General features: G+C 40.4%; 1 protein-coding gene across 11 annotated transcripts; it reads right to left on the minus strand.

Annotated features, from left to right (window-relative positions):
- Positions 1-67: 67 nt before the first annotated feature.
- On the minus strand, positions 68-23,920 carry LOC131702144 (6-phosphofructo-2-kinase/fructose-2,6-bisphosphatase 2-like). 11 transcript variants are annotated; one of them, XR_009309307.1, is made up of 19 exons: positions 23,550-23,917; positions 20,197-20,330; positions 19,505-19,687; positions 17,111-17,236; positions 16,397-16,493; positions 14,845-14,911; positions 14,668-14,742; positions 14,527-14,583; positions 14,312-14,436; positions 13,746-13,953; positions 12,066-12,212; positions 11,706-11,810; positions 10,682-10,811; positions 10,253-10,315; positions 9,833-9,897; positions 8,361-8,552; positions 7,083-7,105; positions 4,530-6,634; positions 68-1,512 (listed from the first exon to the last, which is right to left on the minus strand). XR_009309307.1 is itself a non-coding variant. In XM_059004242.1 (18 exons), exons 3-18 carry the CDS (start codon positions 19,575-19,577, stop codon positions 6,577-6,579), a joined length of 1,611 nt encoding a protein of 536 aa, XP_058860225.1. In that variant the 5' UTR covers positions 19,578-19,662; positions 20,197-20,330; positions 23,550-23,917; the 3' UTR covers positions 3,731-6,576. The 11 variants fall into 11 exon arrangements, 10 of the variants coding, with proteins under 10 accessions (XP_058860230.1, XP_058860232.1, XP_058860225.1 ...); XM_059004242.1 differs by lacking the exon at positions 68-1,512 and having other exon boundaries at positions 3,731-6,634; positions 19,505-19,662; XM_059004240.1 differs by lacking the exon at positions 68-1,512 and having other exon boundaries at positions 3,731-6,634.
- Between the last annotated feature and the right edge of the window lie 253 nt (positions 23,921-24,173).

Below are 24,173 nucleotides of genomic sequence, written 5' to 3' on the forward strand. Positions count from 1 at the left end.
ACCGCTTAACATAACCCCATAAACTAAACTTGGAAGACATTTGTTGATTTAAGGAGCAATACACGTCTGAAGATTATTTTTTTTTTTTTATTAGCAGTCATAAAAAATGAAATGTGTATACATGCTGTTAAAATAAATGATACTCATATAATGCAGACAGCAGGTACAGGATTGATCGTGGTTATGTCAGTCTAAATGTCAACAAGAAAAACATTATTACCAGTGAATTAAAGTAGCAATTCACAGCTTGTTTTTTTATTTTTTTTGTGACAAATAACCACGACCTAGCCAGCGACACTGTGCAAAACAAGTCTATTAAAGTCCATTTAAAAAACAGGCACATACTGAATGTTTTTTGTTTTAAAAGAAAGAACAGTACAAACGTCTTTATGAACAGCTTCAGTTCTTCAATTCTGTAAAGACATGAGCTCTAGTCAGCGGAGAATCTAAATACCACCACGATTTAGATCATTAAAATAGGACCCATCCTGAGTTTACTATAGACTAGCCTGCCTGTGGGATGTTTCATTTTTGAACCTCAGGCCATGTATTCATTATTTAAACAGTGGTGGCACTCGGATCCAGGGTTGGGGGTCAATTCCTGTTGTTCAAAATTGGGAATTGATTTTAAAAAGGAATTGGAAACAGAATCAGACCCCAACCCTGCTTGCATCTGCCATGGTTTAGATCAACTGAATATACCACAATGGAGTGTTTTATAATTTTATAAAATGATAAAACAAAATAAATCATTCAAATGTTCACAACTTTCTAGTAAAATATAAAGTATTAGTAGACTCATACACTGTAGAAACACATTCAGTTTGTGTAGTTACAATGCTATAAAACTTTTTGTATTTGCACAGAAAGCTGTGTGTTTTTACAGTGTAATTAGCATGCAGTTACAGTGCAATTAGTCTGCTGAACAGTGTGCTAATTCTTAAATGTTCTGGTCAGGTTGTGGCAGAGAAGTTGACCTACAGCACACGAGTTGCCCAGTTGATTACTGGCATAGAATGTGTGAATAAATAAAACAAACAACCCTGAAGATGTTTTAAAAGAGATTGGAACGATATGTAGATCACAGAGACAGTGTCGCCAGTCTTCCACAACACTTTTATTAGCTATACAGTGGAGCTTTAAATTACGATGGTTTTAGTTCAAATGCTGTTTTGTCAGCACAACCTTGATCGGAATAAGACGCACAAACATACCGCTAACAGTGGGACAGTGTGTAATTAAAAACAGTAGCTGTTTAAAAATGATAAAATTGCTATGTCTGCATGTACAGGTTTTGTTTTTTTTCCACAGATTTCCTTGTCCTTGCACCACAAACAAAACACAAAGCGATGACGTCTCTACTGCTACACACAAGCACACACAAAATTCATCCAGCACACATCCCCCTGAGTGTTTGTTCTTTGGGCAAGTGTTCTTCCTCTCCTCGGTTACTCACAGGAGCAGGGGGGCAGTTTCCAGGGCTTCTTTCCGGCTGCGGCTGACCGACGTGTTCTGGAAATGAAAGACACACAGGAATGAAGCTAGGACAAGTCAGTACAGGGTATATACAGTGCGGAGGCCACGAGAAAGCATCACACATGGCAGAGGGCTGAAATTCTTCAAGAAAATACATGTGTCCAAGGAGGCCAGTTAATCATTAAAGTCATGGGAAGAAAATATTAGAAATAATGTACATAGGTGCTATAAAGTATGCACCTTCATTTACTTCTTCAACAAGTACAAGACTTCTTCACAGATTTTCTCACTGCCCGTTTCTCTTGGTCTATGACAGCTATTGCAGTCTATTCAATTGGTGTAAATGGTGGCTGATCTAAATATCACCACCGTCTAAATTATTAAAATAGGGAGCTCCCTGGCGTGTTACACTAAAGAGACATGTCTTTATGAACAGAAGAACCTATATTCCCTTGAAGGATTCTGTATTATAGTGGTTTTCAACCCCAGTCCTCAGGAACCTGTGTCTTCTGGTTTTCATTCCAACTGAGCTCTTAATTACTTAACTAAACCCTTAATTGAACTACTCATTAGCTTAATTAGGACTTTTTAATTGTTTTCAGCTCTTAAACAGTTGGGGATTTCAACCTAACTCTAAAATGTTATACATAACTGAAATCAGCAACTTTCTAGGAGCTGAGAACTAAAAAGGTCTAATTAAGCTAATTTGTGTTTCAATTAAGGGTTTAGTTAAGTAATTGAGAGCACAGTTGGAATGAAAACCAGAAGACGCAGGGGGCTGCCGCCCCCCCCCCCCCCCCCCCCGAGGACCGGGTTGAAAACCACTGCTGTATTAGATAGATTAGATCAAGGATGTGCAATCCCAGTCCTGGAGGGTCATTCCACTCCAGGTTTAACACGTAACATATAATTAACTACTTCATGGTCTGGGTGGGGGTTTAATTGGTTCAAGTAAACAATTTAGAACAGGGCTGGAACAAAGACCAGGAATGGAAAAGCCAACTTTGGCCACCTCTGATTTAGATCAACTGAATAAATTGACACCATGAATTCTGTTTTTACATAGGAGTTTCAGGGCTAAATGATCAAAGCTACAATATATATATATATATATATATATATATATATATATATATATATATATATATATATATATATATATATATATATCAAATCGTCATTAGCACCAAATAAAGTTACCAACCCAGAAATAAACACTGGTAATATAACGCTTTCGAGTAAATAGCTTTGAGAATCTGGCACTTAGTGTCTAGATCAGGGGTGAGCAATTCCAGTCCTGGAGGGCTGGTGTCCCTCCTGGCTTTTGTTCCAGCTGTGCTCTAAATTACTTCATTAGACCAATAATTGGTCCAATTAAGTAATTTAGGGCAAAGTTGAAACAAAAGCCAGGAGGGACACCGACCCTCCAGGACCGGAATTGCTCACCCCTGGTGTAGGTCTGTTCAGACATCTCAAAATAACAGGATTCTAGCAATGGGCACAGCTTCGATTTTCTAAAAAGTTTGGTCCCATCTATAGCAGTGAAAAAAAGTCTGCTTTCACTCTGTACCTTTTAATGAATGTGCTGTTTGAACTGTGAGTGATTATGTATTTCTGGTCACAGAACAGTGCTTTACTGAACATAAGCTAGAAAAACAACTCCCACATCGTCAGACATAAACAACCCTAAAGCCAGTAAAAGTTCACAAAAAGATCATTGTCAGTACTTCTGAAATTCCACCTCAGAATTTAGCTGATGAAAAACAAATCAAGCATGTACTTCCAGCAGTATACACTACTGCGAACATTTAGTACTATTTTTTTAATCAAAGTGCCAACTCTCGACATGGTGTATTTTAGATCTGGAGTTCCAGTCTGTAGTTCACATTCCCCTTAAAGAGAAACATTGAAATCCCTTTGGAAGACCATTCCAGTTAGGGACTGTTTTGTTAAGCCTTGTGAGCAAGACCCAAAGGCTCTATTCACAAAACTTTAACTGATAACTTACTTAAAGTTGTATTTATTTATTTCTGAAGTCTTTTCATGAATACAATACCTTTAAATTCCTGCTGTCTAAATACCCTTAGCTGCTAAAGAAGCCAGCGACAGTCTGGATCAGAATAGAGAATATAGAACTGTATTTTATTAATAGAAACAGATTTTGAGACAACATGATTTACCATTTCCAAGGAAGTGACTACGACAATACTAATTAGTCTGATTTTGCAACTCCTTAATAACACACCAGCACGAGTCCCAAAAAAAAGTTTTTTTATTGAATGCGTAATCTTACTGCTGCATTATTTCAACATCATCATGATTTGCAACATACAGAAGAACGTTAACAAACTAAACACATCAGGTTTTTATACAATCAGAAATATTGTGCGTTTCCACAGCTGTTTAAAATGAAAATGTAATTCAGTCCTGATCACACGCTGCCAATAAATAACATTGAATATATCGGACACAGAAATACATAATCTAACTATTAAATATTAAGAACTTGTCTATATTAAAGCCAAATGTTTGGTTCCGCTATAGTTATACTTTTTAAAAGCTAGGGCGGAAGCAGATTTGTAATTTAATGCACGCCTTTAAAATACATCTCTTTAAATACCTATGCAAAACTATCTAGTGGTATTACAAAATTTTTCATTGTTAGTTCAGTTAAAAGCAAGGATTACAAATATTATTTTAAAATATTAAACTAATCAGCCACTTTGACTAGATAATGATTGCGTTCACAGAAACCTAAAACAAATAAATCTTCCCTAGCATGAATTTCATTTCTTATACCCTGGTTCCACTTATCTTTTAAAGAGAAAAATAAATTGTAAGACTGTAGTATAGTGTTTGGCAAATAACAAAAAAAAGTGTACTTTTTTTAACTTTTACTGGTAATAAGGATTTTATTAAAAGCTTTCAACCAATATACAAATACTGGTAAAGCATTCCGCAGAATACTAACAGCTTGCAGTGCACAGACTCATTCCTTGTATGGATGTTAGGATATATCTTTCTGTGATGCTCAAACCTTATGAATGACTCACCGATTTGAAAACCTGCATACACCTTCACAACGGAGCAGAAGGAGACATGCGTGACTGCAGACTGTTAGAACCAATCATTCCCCCAAAACCATTAACAGATCAATGGGCATTATCATGTCTGAGCACACAGGGGGTGAGTTGCTGTGTTAGGCAAACTCTCACTGAGTTGTCCAAAGAATTTAGTACGCTAAAATATTTTCCATTTGGGAGTGCCAAAAAAAAAAAAAAATCCTGTGCGTTTCAGTGCAATCCATCCAAGTGAATCTAGTGTTGAGATCAATGAAACACAGAGATTAGCTGTTCCTTGGTGGGCAAGGCCAGCATGCCCTTGCACACAATTCAACTACAGAAAGCTGAAGTCATGACAGCATTGCTCAGGCTCAGGGTTTTTGCATGATAATGTTTTGACAATAAACAAGAAAATCTGCAGATAGAAAAAAAAAAACATTCTGTAGTTTTAACCAAATACCAGCTAATGGTATTTGAATGCACCCACAACAAATATGCCACCGTAATGCATTTAATATACTAGCTTGCCAGGTCAATGATATACAGCACTGTGCTGTACATACATTCATCCAGAATACATTGCATATATGGACCGTAAGGCTAATATGAGTTAATCAGTAGGTTTTGAGTTAGTTTGTTATTGATTGTTACAGTACAGGTATATTATGTGTGCAGTATGCGTTATACCTACTCACAAACTTACAAATACGTATCTGATATATACATACATACATACTGTATATATTGTTTACTTTGTAAGGCAGGTGAATGAGTCAAATTCAGAACGTTAAGGACATGTTATTTAACCTGGTTACAATATAGTTCACATCAAGTTTGCCACTATGTTTTGTATCTGAAAACCCCATGATGTGCAGTTTTATACTGAATGCCAGTGTTTAAAGTTATAGGTAAACAGCTGTGGTTGTCACAGTCAACTTGAATAAGGAGAACACTGTACTGCACGTGTTAAAACAAATCCCAAATCTTCATTTCTGTTTAAGGAACCCTTTTTTTTAACAGAAGAAAGTCTCTTCAGCGTATACTACTATGGAGTGACACCCAGCAGCCAAACTAGTGTAAAGTGTCAGGGATTTTCTTTATCCATTTCTCAGTCACACATCCCTCCCTTTACAGACAAATCGACATTCCCTTAAAAGAAACGAGAATCTTTAAGAACAGTACAATTACAGTTATCAATTGATGCTTAACCATAACATACAAAACAGGACATTTTTGCACAATTACTATTGCGAAATGTACATTCCTTAAACCAAGATCTACAAAAATGTAGATTCCACTCACACAATGACATTCTGTAATGGGCTATCAATGGCCATTGTCTCTCAACGATCACAAAACAAAATAAAGGGAGCGCTTACTACAGAAATACAAATAGATATGCATTACAAAGTCCATGTTGGTGTATATCTCATCAGGAAGGCATGATCAGCCTGTCACTGTTATTATAACAGTAAGACTAATACAGAACTAATCAGCAGTCTCGGGCAAAAGTGAATAAACACAATCACAGGAATTAAAAAAAATAATAATTAAAAAAAAATAATAATGTCCCAGCATCTTTCCCCAGATTTGTGCAATGGATTACTTACTAAACATATAGCTATAATTAAAAGTAAAAGGATAATATCAGGGAATATATATTTCTAGGCAGTCTGATCATAACATTTGAAGCCATCAGTGCAAGTACTTCATACGTTTTTTAACTTTTTTGAAACCGAGAAAAACACATTCAAATGTACTGGTGGTCCGTTATTGTACTAGAAGCAGGCCGATTAACAAATAAAAAAGCTTGGCTGTGTTTACAACTTGACACATGCAACTTCAGTTGCAAGCCTGCTACAGTATTGAAGCTACTTATTTACAAAAACAGCATGTGCTTGCACCGATAGCCTCCTTCCACATTGCTTACTGTATTTATTACAAAAAATAGACATGTTTGCCGCTGAAGCCATCAAGAGCAGGAGTTTGAACAGCCGTTAGAAGCAGGTGGGAGCAATGCAAGGGTATCCTTGAGGCTCTACTCAGAAGCAGAGACAGCGACTAGAGACTCACAGGCAGCCAGGCTGGAACGACTCCTTGAAAAGAAGAACACAGGGAAAGCTTTCATCCACACCTGCTCCCAGGTAAGGGTTTACATTATAGGAAACTACACTGCAGAAGCCACTAGATGAAATGTTTCTCTACTCGGCTTGGTTAGAATTCTGATTAAGTGTTTGCAAGTTATGCATAAGGTTTTACATTCAAATGCATACAGTAGGTTCACGATTAATACAATGAATGAGTGAATTGCATTATTGGGAGATTAACACAAATATTCTTTTAATTAATTATTGTTATTATTGGTCATGAAATTGTTAAGCTGTTTCTTACACAACTTACTTTTTAATGCACAATTTCATTGATTATTGGCCAGTATATTTTATATATATATGGTATGAATGTTTAAAATGGTCCAACTAAAATTTTGATGCAATTAGTTTTTAATCAGTGAAGACAATTTACCAGCCTTCTGAAAGTACTCACATGCAGGCATTCCCCAAACGATGCTGTGAAAATAAAGAAAGAAGGGGGAAGAGAAAGAGAGAAGACTGAGGCACAGATGAAGAGCAAGCACAGCCGTGCACAGGGACTCTTTAAGCTGGGAGGAGGACCTGGGGTGTACTGATTCATTGTGCTCTGATGACTGCTGATACTTTCAGATGATACACCACAGTGTAATAGAGGTGTGAAAGTGTACTACAGGTGTGATAATGTAATACAGGTGTGACAGTGTAATACAGGTGTGTATCATTTGAATTGTGATACCTGACCAGAAGTACTACCTAGCTATATGTAGTCCAAAAATGGTCTAACTAAAATGATCATTTTATCTTGTTATACATCACACAAAGTAGCCCATCAGGACCAGAACATGTACCTACAGACTGTGATGCATTTCATATATCAGGTAGAGAAACGTACTGTATCATGAACTAAGTGCATCGTTATTCAATTGATAGCCCTTCAAGTGGTGGGGTTGCCTTTCCCTTGCTTACAAGGGTTGAACTCTTTGAATGGGTTTCAAGCTCTAACCCTGAGTACACTGAAGAGGTTTTTTATCAGTTAATGCTGAGAGTTTTGATTGAGCTGTTTTGAAATTATGGGTGAGTTTTTAGGTTTTCTAACAAGCTGGTTTTCTCATTCCAGATCACCACGTTCTATTGTATAGCAGACTGGTATTTCAAAAGCACAGGGGAATTCAGTGTATCCCATAGTATAGCAGAGTATTTCAAAAGCACAGGGGAAGCCTGTTATAAATGAATCCAGTAATGTTGGAGCAACAGAACCCAGAACCACGCAGAACAATTGCAAACAATAAACTGTAGACACGAGGCATATGAAGGAATTTTTACATGCATGCTGGGTTAAGGAACAGGAGAGGAGCTACAGAGGAATTAGTCAACAAAACAGCTGGGCAGCAGGTTAATCAGATATTATCCAGGGCATTGCCTTGCGTTCTAACCACGAGTAAAGACATGGCGCTAATTGACTTATCCAGTCTTGGTTTCTTCCAGTTTTATCTCAGCGTACATGACTGAGTCACATGATCCGCTAAACCCGAGGAAAGAAAAACACAAACTGCGCGGTTCAAACTACAAAAGAAGGTGATCAATAGTCAGTGTCAGTTCGGTGATTTGCCTAGCGGTTGCAGCACAAATCGATGAATACCTTAACTGGTGCAGAAGCATGGTGTTGATTAATGAAATGCATGTTGTGATTGAGGATGGGGGGGGGGGATGCGATGTAGTGAGTGACACTAACTTGGGTTTGCTGATGCAGCGCCCCCTGCTGCGGCTCAGGGAAGTGCAGCGCCCCCGGTGACGTGGTCAGGGGCAGGCGTGGCCGGTTGCCAGCGCTGTAGAGCCGTGGCCGCTTGACCTGGTCATGACTAGCCAGAGGGGTGAAACTATTCCGCCGCTGTAGGGTCGGGGCTGGATCCGTCCCGCTTTTATCCTGATTGGAGACGGGAGAAACCGGGAGGGTTAAACAGCACCTCCTATAGCTTCATTCAGCATCCACTGCTTTCCCGTGCTTGAAGAGGAGCTACAGTGATCAGGGTTGACGTCAATTCAGCTCCAATTCCTTTTTTAAAATAAACCCCCAATTCCTGTTCCCTTTTAATCAATTCCAACACATCGTTGCTCAAAATTGCAATAAGCAGTATTCAGTTAAAATGAGCTTCTCACAGTGTTATCAAGTTACTTAAATGGAAGTCGTCGTTAGTGAATTACATTGGCTTCAAATGAAAGCAGTTGAACAATCGCAACAATTATTATGTCTCTAAAATAACAATTCCTTCAAAGACAATGAATTGGGAATTGATTGTAAAAAGGAATCGGAACTGAAAAACAGGAACTGCCCCCGACCCTGCCAGTGATCCAGGTACACCCCTTGACAAAAGCCTGTTTGGAAGGAGTCAGTTGCATTTTTTGATAAAACTGCAATAGAAATTACAAAATGCAAATGTTCCCTTTTCTGTGAAGTAGCACAGACAGCGCATTGTTGATATAAAAAGGTGTAAGACTGAATTAACACACGATTAAACAAAACAACACCAATCAGAAATGACCATACACATCCCATCATTCACTCTCACAGCATGCAAGTCTGCAGTGCTGAAGAGTTAAAAACTGCCATGGGGTGAATGAACTCCAGGTAATTCTTCAGAGAGAGATGCAAACCCTGCCATCTCTACCACAGCAAACCCACAAACTCCACGTGAACAACATATAATCAGCTTCAAAATAATCCTTCGATTCAAAGCACTGCTGAACAGCATTTAAAAGAATACATTAAAATAAACGCAGTGCACAACTACATACAAACTTCCTTCTCTCAGATGATTTCGATCTCGGAATCAAACAGTTTAAAAAAACAACTCAACAACACTGTTGAAAATGCTTCACACACATTTATAACATTCATACAATATAAATGTGTGTGAAGCATTTGTGAAAGAGGAAGTGTGTGGAATGAACTAACACCACAAAAACACCACAGATGTCACAATCCTGACACTTTTAACTGTAAGTCTCAAAATGGAACACACGACTTGGCTCTAGGTATTGATGTCCCTCTCCTACTACAGTTTTAAGTGCTATATTACAGGTCAGAAGAGGTCTAAATCTGGAGGTGGATGCCTTTATACCTGCCATTCAAATACAACATTCAGGATAGTAACAAAAACATGCATGGTATATATAAAAAATAAAAGCATATGAAAAGTTGCTTACTGGAGGTCTGTCTCTGTGAGTGTTCACTGCTTCAATGTTCAAGTAAAACGTTTCCACTTTGCAGCCTAAAAGGAAGGGAATAGTGTTTCAGAAAGCCTGCTGTGAGATTCTGCAGCCAAGGCTTTGTGACTTTAGGAATGCACACTGGCATAGACTGGCTGGGTACAGGTGCATAAACAAGGTCTGTCTGCATACGTATTAATATGATTATCCATCTTAGCAATTGTTCAAACCACGTCATCTTGCATAGTCACCTGAGCGATCAGTGAGTCACATGCTCCCGTTTTGCTAAAGGTTTGTTTCAAACAGTAGAAGCCAGGTCTACTCCATGATAAATTCTTCCCAATGCATAATAGAGAACTTTATTCCATAATATACAGACCAGTGTATATACTTTCTATCAGGGACATGATGCCTTACCATAAGCAACAGGGGTCAGTTTGAGAACAGTATGCAGTGGGCACTTCAGGTAAGGAAGTTCATCTGAAAATTTTTTAAAAAGATACAAAACTGAATTAAAACTTAGCTTAACTTTTTTTTTTTCATTAATATGGTACGAATCAGACTTTTATTTTCCAGCTAATTCCAAATGAAAAAATATTTGAATATTATGTTTTCAAAGACGGTTTGAACATGAAAAAATCCATGTTGTGTGACACACTACCATTCTGAATCCCCTGTCGGTGAGATGAGGTAACAGGCTCTAGAACCACGAAAGCAGATGAGCCTGGCTCTTTTGCATTGTGGTTACGATGCCGGTTCAAGCCCAGCCTCTGTTACAGCAGCATTAAAGAAGTATCCGGGCTGGGAGTGAGCCCTGGCTTTGCCCCGCTGCTGCTCGTTCTGTACCTGCGCTCTTGTCCAGGAAGTAGGCGAGCAGACAGCGCATGACGGCCTGGTGTGAGATGACCAGCACGTTCCCCTGCCTCTCCAGCTCCATGATCACGGGCTCCAGACGCTGCACCATGTCCTGGTAGGACTGCACACAGAAACCAGGATCCAAGTTAGAGCAGGGCAGGGCTGTCCCCTTCCTAATCATCCTGGCCTCAATCCCACAGGGGGCTAACAGGGTAATCTCTCTAAGCACAGCCCTTTGTTCAGGCTGAATCCCATTGCTCACAGCCCACTGCTCTAGTCCTAACACGTTGTGTCCTGTAACCTGGGGTTTAGTTTCACACATCAGTGGTGTAGAGAACACAGGAATTATACAGTCATTGAAAAGACAAAAAATAATGTTGAGGGATGTCTAACCAAATTATTTAAAAACACTTTACTGTATGTGCTATATTGTATATGTTTTGGAAACAATTTGAAAGGTTATATAATGTCAATAAACAAGCACTGATTCAGAAGTATATGCAGAAATTCCTATTTGCCTGCAGGTGTGGGTGGCATGTGTTATATTAGTCACTCATGCATGTATGAGCACATATCTGTATGCAGTCAAGAGTCTCTAAAAGCATACCTTTGTGTGTACACAGCACGTGTAAATTTGCATTTTTGATTAGCGTTGCCGCACCTTGGTGACGGCTATTACTTTAATGTATCATTTGTATCATTTTCTGTCGCAGTCACTAATTCTTGGTGACTTCTTAAAAACTATGACCCTGTCCCCTTGCAACGCCCCAGTGCACGTACGCAATACTGTATCACATCCCTTCGGTTTGTCACCAATCTGTTTTTTGACAAGCTCAGGAAGTGGTGACAGCAACAGGAAATGACAAAGTGAATCCGAACAAAAGAAAGATTAGTGTCTGAACCTTCCTTGGATGTTAGACAATGCTGCCACCCAAAGGACAAGCCCTGAACAACACACTGCACACTCTGTAACCTCCTCCTCTCTCTCGCTCTCTCTCTCAGTGCAATACCGTACCTCTCCTCCTGGGTAGCGGTAGTGATATTTGTCCTGGTCTCGCAGGGCAAATTCCTCTGGGTAAGAATCCTGGATCATCTCGTAGGTCATCTCTTCACACACCCCCTGTGCCCGGCAAATAATCACAACATATTTCAATATTAATCCTGAAGAACTGGAGAAGGCAGACCTTTGTGATAAGAACTCTTACATCCCGGCCATCTTTCTGTTCCCTTACAGTCCTGTCTGCAATGAAGTTCACATGCTGACAGCGCCTAGTTAACTGGCATTTGTAGGAGCTGGCACACTGTGCTTACTGAAAATGGTGTCATCTGAAATGGTTAGCTCACGTTTACAGTAAACGCTCTAGGCACCCCTCACCGCGTCAATCTCATTCAGGATCTTCCACTGCTCGTACGGGGAGCCTAGCTCCTCGGCGGTCTGGATCGTCCTCCGCAGCTGGCTCGTCCACACCTTCAGATCAGCCAGCTTCTGCTGCTTGATGAACTCCCGCAGGGCATGGGCGAACTGCGGGGGAGAGAGCGAGACTGAGCAGCGGGATAAAGCAAAGACGTTCCCATAGCCTCGCCTGCTCCAGGATTCTTCTGATGCCCTGATTTCAATCGGTGTGGTCCTTTACTTGTAACCCTTAACTCACAGTTTTTATTTATTAATAAAAGTTCGAAAAACACTCTTTAGAGAAGTTGCCCTGCCAAAACTGTGAAAAAAAAACGACATCATGCATTATAAAACAGACACATAGATTGGTAGGAAACGTATAGTAGTGCAATTATACACGCTGTGACTGAAGGGGTTACTCTGCATTAATATATGTTACTCTGCAAGGATATATTTTCAAATAAAAATGCAGTCATTACTTAAAGAACTCTTACAGAAGGAAGGGCCAGTGATCTATAATGTACCCCAATTCATGCCTCCTGATACATTTGAGAGATGTGGATACAGCCGTTGAATGTATCATTAAATATAATATTGAATGCATCATTAAGTAATGAATAGGAAAACGCGAAAGGTGCTGTATTTAATGTATCGGAAGACCAACGCAGGCAGCAGTCAAAACATTTGTCAGCATGGAGCCATTTAGAAACAGGGTGTGCATTTGGCTGATGAAGATCCTTGTCTTGCTGTGTCTGGCTTAGCTTGGCGGGTCCCTGTGAGTGGACAGCTGTCTTTGATATTGCTGTCAGTTAGATTAGTGCTTGGCGCCAGTGACTGCATTAGAATGTACTGTATCTATTTTTCATGGCTGCAGTAATGGGCAGTTTGTATTTATTTTGTCATCTCTGTTGACATCACTGTTAATTTGTGTCCTTGTAATCCAATAAAAGAGTGAAGAAGTAAAAAGGCTCAAGACCCGCCACATCACAGACCGATAATGAATCTGCTAACGTCTTTAACTAAAACCATTCAAGGACCAAAAATAACTAAAATACAATGCAATCAAATCAAAGCTAATCCTAAAAAAAAGTTTCCCATAGTAGAAGCACAGCAAAGTGTAATACAGCATATATAAGCACTGTAAAACCCAGAGAAGTATGGGGAAGGATACTAAAAAAACATGGTAAACCACGGCAGACTATGGTAAATACATAGTAAAAGCTGGGGAAAGCACGGGAAAACTGCACAATCGCTGTGCAAAAGTAGCATGATCAATTTTTACAAGGGAAAGCAGCACCACCACTATTTAAATCACTATTTTACATATCCTTTACCAGACAAAAATACACTAAGCATAATTGAATCGTGTGGCCGTCGCTGAGGAAGACTGTCTGGTGATCCAAGGGTGACTGGTCTCCACAGTTGAAGATTTCACCGTGCAGCTAGTGGTGTTACACAAGCATTTCGTGTATGAAATAGCCACAAGGGATGCTAGTTGGGAAATAGCCACAAGGGATGCTGACTCAAAGTTCTTTTTAAACGTATACAGCAGTGTTTAGATCTGCTAGATGGCTTGGACCCCTAAATCACGGGTTACTCACTCTCACTCTCACTCTCTCTCACTCTCTCTCTCTCTCCTCTCTCGCTCTCTCTCTCTCTGACCTGCTTGCCGCGTGCTGACAGCTCTGAGTCGCCCCCGATCTTGCCCAGGACGTTGTGCTGGCTCTCTCCGTGGCGGCAGAGGTAGATGGTGCGTGGGTGAACGTGGATGTTCATGAGATAGTAGACGATCCTGCTTTGGATGTAATCCTGGACTCTGTTCACGAGGAAGCGCCGGCCCACGTTGATCACTTTAATGAAGGACAAGTCTCTGTCGGAAACACAGACCAAGTGCAATGGACACCTCTGTTAGACAAGCACAACCAGGCCAGACATAAACCCAACTACAAACTGTACAGCTTTCACATGTACCTGTCAGTTTATCTGGGAAAAATCCTTCTCTATTCTTATAGATTAATTCAAATTACAACCCTGTAATGCCCAAGCTATGCATTGTATCACATGTGATAGGCATTATAGGGTTAAAATAAGGACAACTCCTCTTCTGGCCACTGGGTGTCCCAACTGCCTTCTCTACAAGTGAAATTCTTCTGCAGCAATCTCCTTGCAGAACTACCTGATACACTGTATTAAGGCTTCCTTGTCTCATACAAGGGAGTCCTTCTTACTTGTCATCGTGATCTGGATCCAGGGGCTGGTATGTAACCTCGTAGCACGCGATTCTCTTCAGGAAGTCGTCCATGACCCGTTCCCTGTGCCTTTCAGGATAGTCCGGGCTGGACACCTTCACTTCCTGTTGAAGAATAACATTAGTGTTGTATATCATTAGAATGGAGGATAATGCAATGCTTTTCCACTGGGTTTAACAGCATACAGTACATACCAATATATTAGCAGCAATGACATCAGGATCGTCACACACAGACTCCACGAAGAAGACCTTGAAAGAGACACATGGGGAAAATGATTCATAATGTGGTATGTGTGTGCACAGTACAGTCCTTTATAATGGCAAGGCATTTACCTTGTACGAGTTTTCCTTTGCGAAACTAAGGATCAGATCTCTTCTTTCCCTGGTTGTGTTTGTGGCATCAAATACCTGCAGTGGAAATGCAGTCACAGCACCATGAGATGAGATTTCATGAAAAATAATAAGAGTGTATTGCAAATGGGAGGGGAAAAAGCAACATGATCAGCTTACAGCGATTTGCCCCCCTTCCTCCGTCAAATAGGCTTGCACATCTTCTAAAGCTACCAAGGCACACTGTCTGTGGATGACAAGAGGAACCTTAAAAAGGAGTCTGAACCTTACCATTCATTCTACATGGAAAACACATTCGGGGCTTTAGCAGTTTCACCCATGCCAGGTTGTGCTTGGAGTTTAGCAGCTACAGTTTATAAATCATCACTTCAGTGAACTTTATACAGACTGCACTGCAATGCATTGACTGCAATGCAATGGCAGTGCGAATGGCATCCTGGTAAGATGTTTCACTGATAAAAGAAACTTCTGCTTTCTGCTCAGACAACTATTGGTATTTATGTGTGAGATACACAGTAATAGTCCAGGGATGGAAATAAGACTCTTATTGCATAGCGGTTTCACCCATTCCATGTTTTGCTACGAGCTTGATTAGCCCCAGTGTGTATAGGCAACAAGCTCAGGGGCGTCTGATTAAACTCAGGAATAGATCACAATGCTATGCAATGTGAGAGTCTTATTGCCATCCCTGTAGTAAGTGACCCAAGTGTTATGTACACACAGAAGCTGGTTTGTGTTTTACACAGTTTGGGCATGCGGGATGGCTTCCAGTTCTGCTTATCTCTAGTACAGAGTACAGTAACACCCTTTCCCCTTCAAAACAGTGTGTTTTTAATAGCACTCTGACAACTTGTTCCCGTGACAACGCCTCAGCAGCACACTGCACCCTTCATAATGCCATCCCTACTGTGTCCTCTAGGGACTGCTGTTGAGCTGAAACTCAGTATTCACTCTCGTCTTTAATTAACTCCCAAGGAGAAAACGCCTAATGTTTCTAAACCGAGTACTAAAAACCCTTTTAAGAAAATCACACAATCAAAATGAATAAGTAGCAGGACAGGTCTAGTAGTGGTGTTTGAAGGGTATTTGGTCATTTGAAGATTTATAATACAGTAGGTTGTAAGTACAGTATAGTGCTGCATTTGTGTTTTTATCTGGATTGGGAGGAAGTACCAGGTACTTCTCTAATCTTTCTTAAGGATATTACCTTCATACGCTGGTAAAGACTGACACACTATATATATCTTTATGACTTTCACCTGCAGTAGTGCTTCCTGCAGTAGAGATTAACCAATTGGTAAGATCCCACAGCATGCATAATAAGCACAGCATCGACCAGCACATTTTTTTTTTAACAGTGAATTAATCACTGCAATAATTCTGTGCTGTGCAGGTCTGATAAAGATTTTAAATATGGCATGCAAGTATTTTATTTCCACACTGCAGATCGCTACTGCAGGCAGATGACTCAACCGTATTCATCATTAAGATACTGAAACTATTCCAGCACAGCATGTAAGAGTCTCTTTCATGGATATCTTAGTGTTAAAAGGGTTAATCCCAGCTTGCTATTGCTACGGGGACTATCAGCTCTACCAGTGCAGCAGGCTATGCTTATACCCTTGCATGTTGCAACAGATGTGTTAGCGTGCATGTGTTTGCATGTCTGTTAGTGTCTGCGTGTGCGTGAGAGCAGGATGCAACCTCTTACTTTCTGATTTCCATGGCTTCTTTATTGTCGTGTCGAAAGAAGTCGTAGGACTTGTACATTTTGACAGCCTCTCGACGATACACACCCAGGTTGAAAACTAAAAAAAAAAGATTAGGAAGAATTATTACAATCAATCATCAGCTTTCTGATCATTTTACAATTTGTGCACTCCATTAAAAAAAAAAAAAATCACTATCAAATAAAATAATAAATACAGATACCTATCCTAAATCACAGTAAACATTTACCAGGACTTTGGGGGAATCAAAGCCTAGAACAAACTAGAAGGCAGAGTTGATTATTTCAAGTACATTAGACAGAATTGGAGCTATATGAAATGGGTGCTAGCTCTGCTATAGAAGTGTCCTATTGCAGTCATCAGTTTATATTCACAAAGCATTACCTTCACTTCATTCCTTGCATTCAGTTCCTATTCAGGAAGAGATACTTAATATTCTGGAATGGAACTAAGAATGCCACTGCATAGCTGTTGGGTCTATTCCAGGTTTCACTGTGGGTTTAATTAGACGCTGTGTGTAGATAGCAAGATCAGGCATGTCTAATAATAAAGTATGGTATGGATCAAACTGCTGTGCAAATGGATCACACATGACACGGTAGTAAATATAAGTAAGTTTTTAGTTACAGTACCATGAGGATTATTATTCTAGCAGCATGGGCCCCCCCAGTCCCGTGCAGTCTGAAAGCACTCACCCTTGGTGGGCACTCCGATCCAGTTGAGGTAGCGCGTGAGCTTCTTGGACATGTAGGTCTTCCCTCGCGCCGGGAGGCCGGTCATCACAATCACAGTGGGGGAGTTGGTCATGTAGGAGGCCCATGCTGGACAGACAGACACACCTAGCCGTTAATAACACCCCCCAGAACAATCTTCTGAAAACCCACAGAGGCACCGCTGTTTATATGGTCTACGGCAGTTCATTCCTGCCCCTGCAAACTTCATGAAAATCCTCAATCAATCAATCCAGATAGCCAGGCTTGTGTGTGCACTGTGTCAATGCAGTGGTGATGCCAGAGGGATTATTCTGCGCAGCTGGGTGTGAAACACAAACCTGAGCATCTGTCTTGAGTAAAACTAGGCCACGCTGTGACAGCAGGGTCCTGACAGAATGGGGTCTGTTCAGTAGATCAAAGCTGCTGCTGCTGCTGCTGCTGTTCAAATCATACCCCTACAGTCCCAATATAAATCCATTACCTGGAGGAAAAGCACTGAAGGCTTATATATTACAACAAAGCTAAGTCTTGGGTGGTCCTCACCACTGTTATTTTATCTTGGCGAGAGCAGAGTATAATATTAGATTGAAGTAAATAACTGCTGCTCTCATGTAATAATATATATTATATGCTAAATAAACTTGTTATTTTGAGCTACTTGTATTCCAGTAAATCACCCCCAAGAGAAACCAGTAAGAATATAAAGGACATGGTGTTTCCTCATTGAGCCATTTTTTCTTTATTTAGTTGGTTTGTTAGATAAGCCTTGGAAAGCAGTGCAAAGAGCTGAATGATAATGAAATGACAAATTAAACAGGAAAAGACAGAATTACAAACATCTCGGTAGCAGTGGCACTTATCATTTTTAGATCTAGACAGAAAACATGTTTACCGCTGATAACACTGTTATCAATGATCATTTTCCAATAAAATCAACCCTTGAATTTTTTTCCATTGCTTTATATACAGGGAAAATGGCATCCTCATATGAGGCTATTTGCATCTTACATATAAAAACTAGAAGAGATTTTTATTTTTATTTTTTTTATTTTTTTTTTTAAATCGGGGTCAGCGTGCATGAAAGGTTTAGCGAGACACAAATAAATTGATGATAACTGCTTATTGTTCCAAACTCCTGTCAGGAATGAACAGAATTCAGCAGTGATCCTCTCGCTCTCACTCACTCATTCACTCGTTCTCTCTCGCTCTCTACAGGCTGCCAGTCCTGGCCTCCTAACTGAGTGTGATGCCAGTTTCCATCATGTGAGCTCCACATGACATTCACACAGCACCGTGACCACAGCATGACCTGCTGTGCTGCAGAGACGCACACTACACATCCTGCCATCTTTACATGAGGCGGGAATGGGACTGCCTTTACATATTTATTATGTGTGCTTAATTAGACACACCTGAGACTGTGAAGGCGTGTGGCTGCTGACTGAACCTGGCTGACATGGAACCGGCTGGGCTAATGGAGCTGCTGTTTTGGCTCACCTGGTCCTGTAGAGAAGTTCGACTCACAAGACCTCAAAATAACCTCCCAGAATGGGATCCACTTGAAACGACTCCTTGAAAACTGCTTTAACACGGTCCTTCAATGAAATGTCCAAGACTGAGTAATATGGGATGAACTTTGCATGCTCCCCTTTCGTTCATATTCATTTTCCAGCCCTGTTTCTGTTTCTAGCCCCCTCAACAACTTTTCTGAATCACTGCGGAGTACAAACTCTCAGACAGTGTCCTGTGCAGGATCATCTTCCCTGGACGGACTGCAGATAGCTCTTCTGTGCTGCACTATCGAGGGATGGCCTCCTTGAGAACAATCCCCAACCTCCACTGTACAGAGGGTTAAACGCTGCATCAAAGCAGCTCTCCCACTGCACTTGCACACACTTGTTAAACAGCCTTGCACCAATCTGCAGCCTGACCATTATCTGATGACTTTGAATTGCTACTCTTTCTTCAGCCCTGCCCTGGAAAGTGAATGAACACCCAGTTAAAGCTAAACAAATATTGACATTGAAACACTGGTGGTACATAGAGCTGTCCTCAGAACTCTACTGACAGTGTGCATCATCCCTTTTATTATACAGTACGTCTCACTGACGAGCTTACCATTTATAAAACTACTGTTCAGGTTGCAATAGGTATTTTCACTTAAATTAATTAAATGAATAGCTAAAGGCACAAGGTCACATACAGTTTTTAACATAACAAGGTGGTAATCATCATTATCTTGTGTTAAGAACAATCCAAGTGATGTGTTTAGCAGGTTTCAAGTAAGAGCTTACAGTGAAAGCAACCTTTGGATGATGTAAGCAAAACGGACTATTAATAAGGTCTGCTTTCCAAGTGTACAAAAATCATACTTACAGGATTTTTTCTCACAGGATCTCAAGTGACTTTTCCTGGTCTTTCCAGCCTCTTGCCATGAATCCGTGGCCATGTCTCTACTCTAATGGCACTGTCCACGCTGACAGCTAGCTGGACGGACAGACAGACAACCCCACGGAACACTTGGGGACCGAGCTCTAGAAGCAAGGAGTCTTCATAACTCTAACAAGAATCGACAGCTAGACTTAGTTTGGCACAGTATTAACCGAAGGCTTTTCAACAGCAACCAGCAAGTTATTATTGAAGGTGTTTAAATCAGTTATTATTAGCACAGCTAAAATAGGTATCCTAATAAAGAAATCATTCATTGTAACATAGTTTTTCCTATAATTCTTTACTACTTGCATTTGAGGAGGATGTTTGGCAGAATTAGTACAGTAGCTTTTTTTTAAATATATTGCAGGGGGTCCTGGCTTAAATAAAGTAGCCCACATCATCCTGGCTGTTAAAATGACCAGTATCGGGAGCATTCATGGTCATAGACACACAAAAATTCTTTTTAAATTTCAGCTTATGCAGATAGAAACCGTGGATGATGTGGGTGTCTCTATTCAAGCAGGGTCTCCACCAAACTCTGTCTATCTGAAGATCAATGAAATCAAGAACGACATACGCTGTGACATTCATTCGGTCACTATGCTCCAGTGCGGTACTCTGAGATGAAAAGATACCTCGCAGGTAAATTGAATTGCTCTCTCCCTGTTTGTGTGTGGTTACTGCAGCAGTCTTCAGCTCCCTTTGTACTCTCTTCTCTCCTCTCAAGCCTTCCTCAAGCCCCCCTGTAGACCTCAGTCAGTCACTCGCACTGCAACAGATAGTCCAATGTGCCGGTAACAGGGTCTAGAGTAAGGAAGCTGTTTCTGTGCTGCAACATGACCTTCCCTGTTCACGTTGCACAAGGAGGTACAGTGAAGGTGCCGTCCCAACGTCACTGCCTTTTACCGTAAACCTGCTAATACTGGCTCCAGCTGGTTATGCTCCTGCTCAGCCAGCCATGTTATATAAATACCAGTGTGTATTTGTTTGTTTGTTTGAAATTTGCACTAAGAGACACATCTGAATGGGCCATCTCTTCTGAAAGGGCTCCCTGGAGCACACATTGAGAAGTGCAGCAGAACGTGCCTCAACACATTTTGACATGCAACTATGTCTGCGGTAACCCTTTAAAGTTAAGGAATGGGTTTCCTGTAAAAATGGCAATGTTACACCAATAAGAAATGATGCACACATAAAAACCAGTTTGTACAGACTGCTTAATGCACTTCAAAATGGCTAAACATGTGCTAATTTAGTACAGTATCTGTGTTTGGGTGCACTCTGCTGTCTCAAGAGCTGAATTACATATCAGTCTATTGCATGAGCTGGAGAGTCTTACTGTATTGCCCGTCCTAAATGATCATTTCATTTTCCTGTCCAGCAGAAAGCCTCCACATTTATTCTAATTAGCATTTTGCATTTATTCTGTCAACTATATATAAAAAAAAAAAAAAGCACAGCACCAACACAAAACAAGACGCCCCGCTCGCTGTTTCTGAAACAATTCCTGCAGCAAATGGAGCGAAATGATGGCCGAGTCATGCTGCCTACGTGTGCAAAAGCAAAATGTGACCTGGTGTGTACACACTACTCCATGCAAACACAGTGACTCACACTATCACAGCACCACACAGAGGGCTGATTCAGCATCTGGACCAGCCTCACGTATTATAAGCATCAGCACCCTGTGTGCATATTGTGGCCATATGGTGCAAGCTCAAGGAGTGTTGCTAGTCAGCATTTTCAGATTGCTGGGTAAGTATATAGTTAGCTGTTAATTAGCAGCATGAATCCCTACACTTAAAGTGACAGACACAATGGTTGTCTGGGTGCTGCAAATGTATTTTAAAGCCCCCTCCCTTCTCCTCTCCTACTCTGTTTTATTTATTGCTATTGACTTAACCAGGAAGTACGCACTGAGGCAGAAGGCTCGTTTACAAGGGGGTCCTGACACAAAAACACAGATCACATCATCTGAACACAGAATTTCAACACATTAAAATAAGAGACCACTGGGGTACAAACAAGGAGTAATAACAGCTCCACCAGCAATAAAGTGGTATGAGGAACATACTCTACTTACTGCAAGCAGTAACCTGCCCTGAATTCCAGCTTTGCACAGTTATTTAAAAGAATGGCCCACATCACAGGAAACTCATCTGCACCTCTCACAGCATCCAAGAACACAGAACATGCTTTTACTTGAATCAGCTTTAAATGTTTATGTGCCGTTAAATTTGATTCACAAGAGTGCTGTCGTGTCAGATGCTAACATCTCATTCAGTTCTCAACCAGCACTGAAACAATTGAAGCATTGTTAAAACAAACTGACTGTAAGCTCAAGCACCTGTCAGTGTAGTGTGCGACCATAATCAGATCTGAATTCCAGATTCATTGGGCAACTCAGTGCGTGAAATTATAGAATCGTCAAGATTGTCATTTGTACACAACATGTACACTGTTAGTTGCACTATAAAATCTTTAGTATAATCTTTATCTTTATACTTCCTATTAATTTAAAATTATTCATAAATGTGTATCTGTTACAGGAAACACAGAATGCACAGCGAAATACACTGTGCAATGTACTGTGCAATGACAGTTTACTGTATGGAGCATTACAACAGGTTCATTCTTATGTCAGAGTACCAGCTGACATCACTAAGACAGCATCACTAGGATGCTGGGATGAGTCGAAATACCTGAAGTCAGTGGAGGGCATAACCTTGAAAAGGTGAGCATGCAAAATATTGTATGATAGCTATCTGTAACCGAACCGACATTTTAAATGCATTAAGAAAAGCTCATATGTAAGAGACAAGCACAAAGCTAAGGTCACCGAGCTCGATGCTAGGGTATACCAATAACCACTAGTGTCAAATTAATCGGCTAACACAGAGCGCATATATACGATTCCTTATATAGTCAGACAGCATATACTGTATATATATATATATATATACACACACACACACACACACACACACACACTGCTGTGCAAAAGTCTCAGACATGCTGCATTGTTCTACTCTGATGCATTATGAGCATCAACAGTTTACTCAAAGCCTCCACTAGTGTTTTCTACTATTATAACAACCTTGACTTGCATAAAGAAGGAAAAACAGTGAATGAAATAGCTCGCATCACTTGATTTTCAAGGTGTGGTATCCGAAGCATAGTCAACAAACATCATCTGTAATTGACAAACCCAGGACTGGAAGACCCCAAAACGCTGTCTAACAAGGATGAGCAATACTTGAGATAATATCCTTAAGGAATAGAAAGACAAGTGTTGAATTGACAACAGAACTGGCAGAAGGCACAGGTGTCGTTGTCCATCCATCAACAGTCCAAAGCACCTTTGACCATTGTTCCATAGTCCAATGTCTGTAAGTGTAAGTCCTGATTTCAAGAGTGACCTTCGTACTGTTGATTTGATGGACAACGACACCTGTGCCTTCTGCCAGTACTGTTGTCAATTCAACGCTTGTCTTCTTTCTATTCCTTAAGGATATTATCTCAAGTATTGCTCATCCTTGTTAGACAGCTTTTTGGGTCTTCCAGTCGTGGGTTTGTCAATTACATATTACGTTTCTCTGTGCTTGTTGACTATGCTTCGGATACCACATCTTGAAAATCGAGTGATGCGAGCTATTTCACTCAATGTTTTCCTTCTTTATGCAAGTCAAGGTTGTTATATTAATAGTAGAAAACACTATTGGAGGCTTTGAGTAAATTGTTGATGTTCATAATTCATCAGAGTAGAAAAGCGCAACATGTCTAAGACTTTTTATACATTTTACAAAAGCACTAATACAAATTGTGTTTGGTTTTGCAAGCGGTATGAGAATCGATGCCGCTCCAATGAATAGGGTGTTTTTTCAGCTGCTCCTCGACTGCGTAGTTGGTTTAACAACACCAATTAGTAGGTTATGTGTGTGTTGTTCATTGTTAACCGAGAATATTCGTAATTAAAACCGAAGCTCACCTTTTTTCCTTGCAGGGACTGACATCTTCAACAGACAGCCACAGGTTTACAACCGCCCATTTTCAAGACGTCACAAGTGACGTTGATTCAAACACTTCTTGAGTTCAACGTCATTTGATTATGAAGGATACTCATAATCTCGACGTTTATATAACCGCAATAACTGGGGCTATAAAAACACAGTCGCGATTGACAAATAACACAGTCTGGATAGAACTGCAGCTGTAATTATGCATTATGACTTTGTGTCAAGCATTATGTTTCAACATACCATTTTCATATAAAGAAGCAGCATACTGTATACTGTACCGTACAGAAATTAAAGCTACAGCAACACGTGCTAATCTCTACACTAAAATACACTTGGTAATAAGCATACCTCGCTGGCTGTCCAGTTTGTATACAACAACCCAAATACTGGCTACAGTATTATTTAATATGTAGTGTATTGTGTATTTTTTTCAGCCAATAAGAACTATGCGTAGACGTCACATGCCGGCGCACTCACTGTGCCGGTGACGAGGCACACATCATGGTCTGCGTAGACGGAGCTGGGACAGTTTTGAGCAAACATGGAGACCGGCTTGATTGATTTTCTGATTGCAGAAGACTATAGTTTTTTTT

Source organism: Acipenser ruthenus, chromosome 29 (genome assembly GCF_902713425.1).
Source record: "Acipenser ruthenus chromosome 29, fAciRut3.2 maternal haplotype, whole genome shotgun sequence".
NCBI lineage: Eukaryota > Metazoa > Chordata > Actinopteri > Acipenseriformes > Acipenseridae > Acipenser > Acipenser ruthenus.

Bases quoted from the DNA above. Each gene is read 5' to 3' on its own strand.
- LOC131702144 (XM_059004242.1), bottom strand. From the start codon at position 19,577: ATGGCCACGGATTCATGGCAAGAGGCTGGAAAGACCAGGAAAAGTCAC. The intron at 14,584-14,667 runs GTAAATGCCTTG...GTCTCTTTCAAG, and splicing joins CAAAGGAAAACTCGTACAAG to GTCTTCTTCGTGGAGTCTGT. The intron at 9,898-10,252 runs GTAAGGCATCAT...CCTTCCTTTTAG, and splicing joins ACTGACCCCTGTTGCTTATG to GCTGCAAAGTGGAAACGTTT.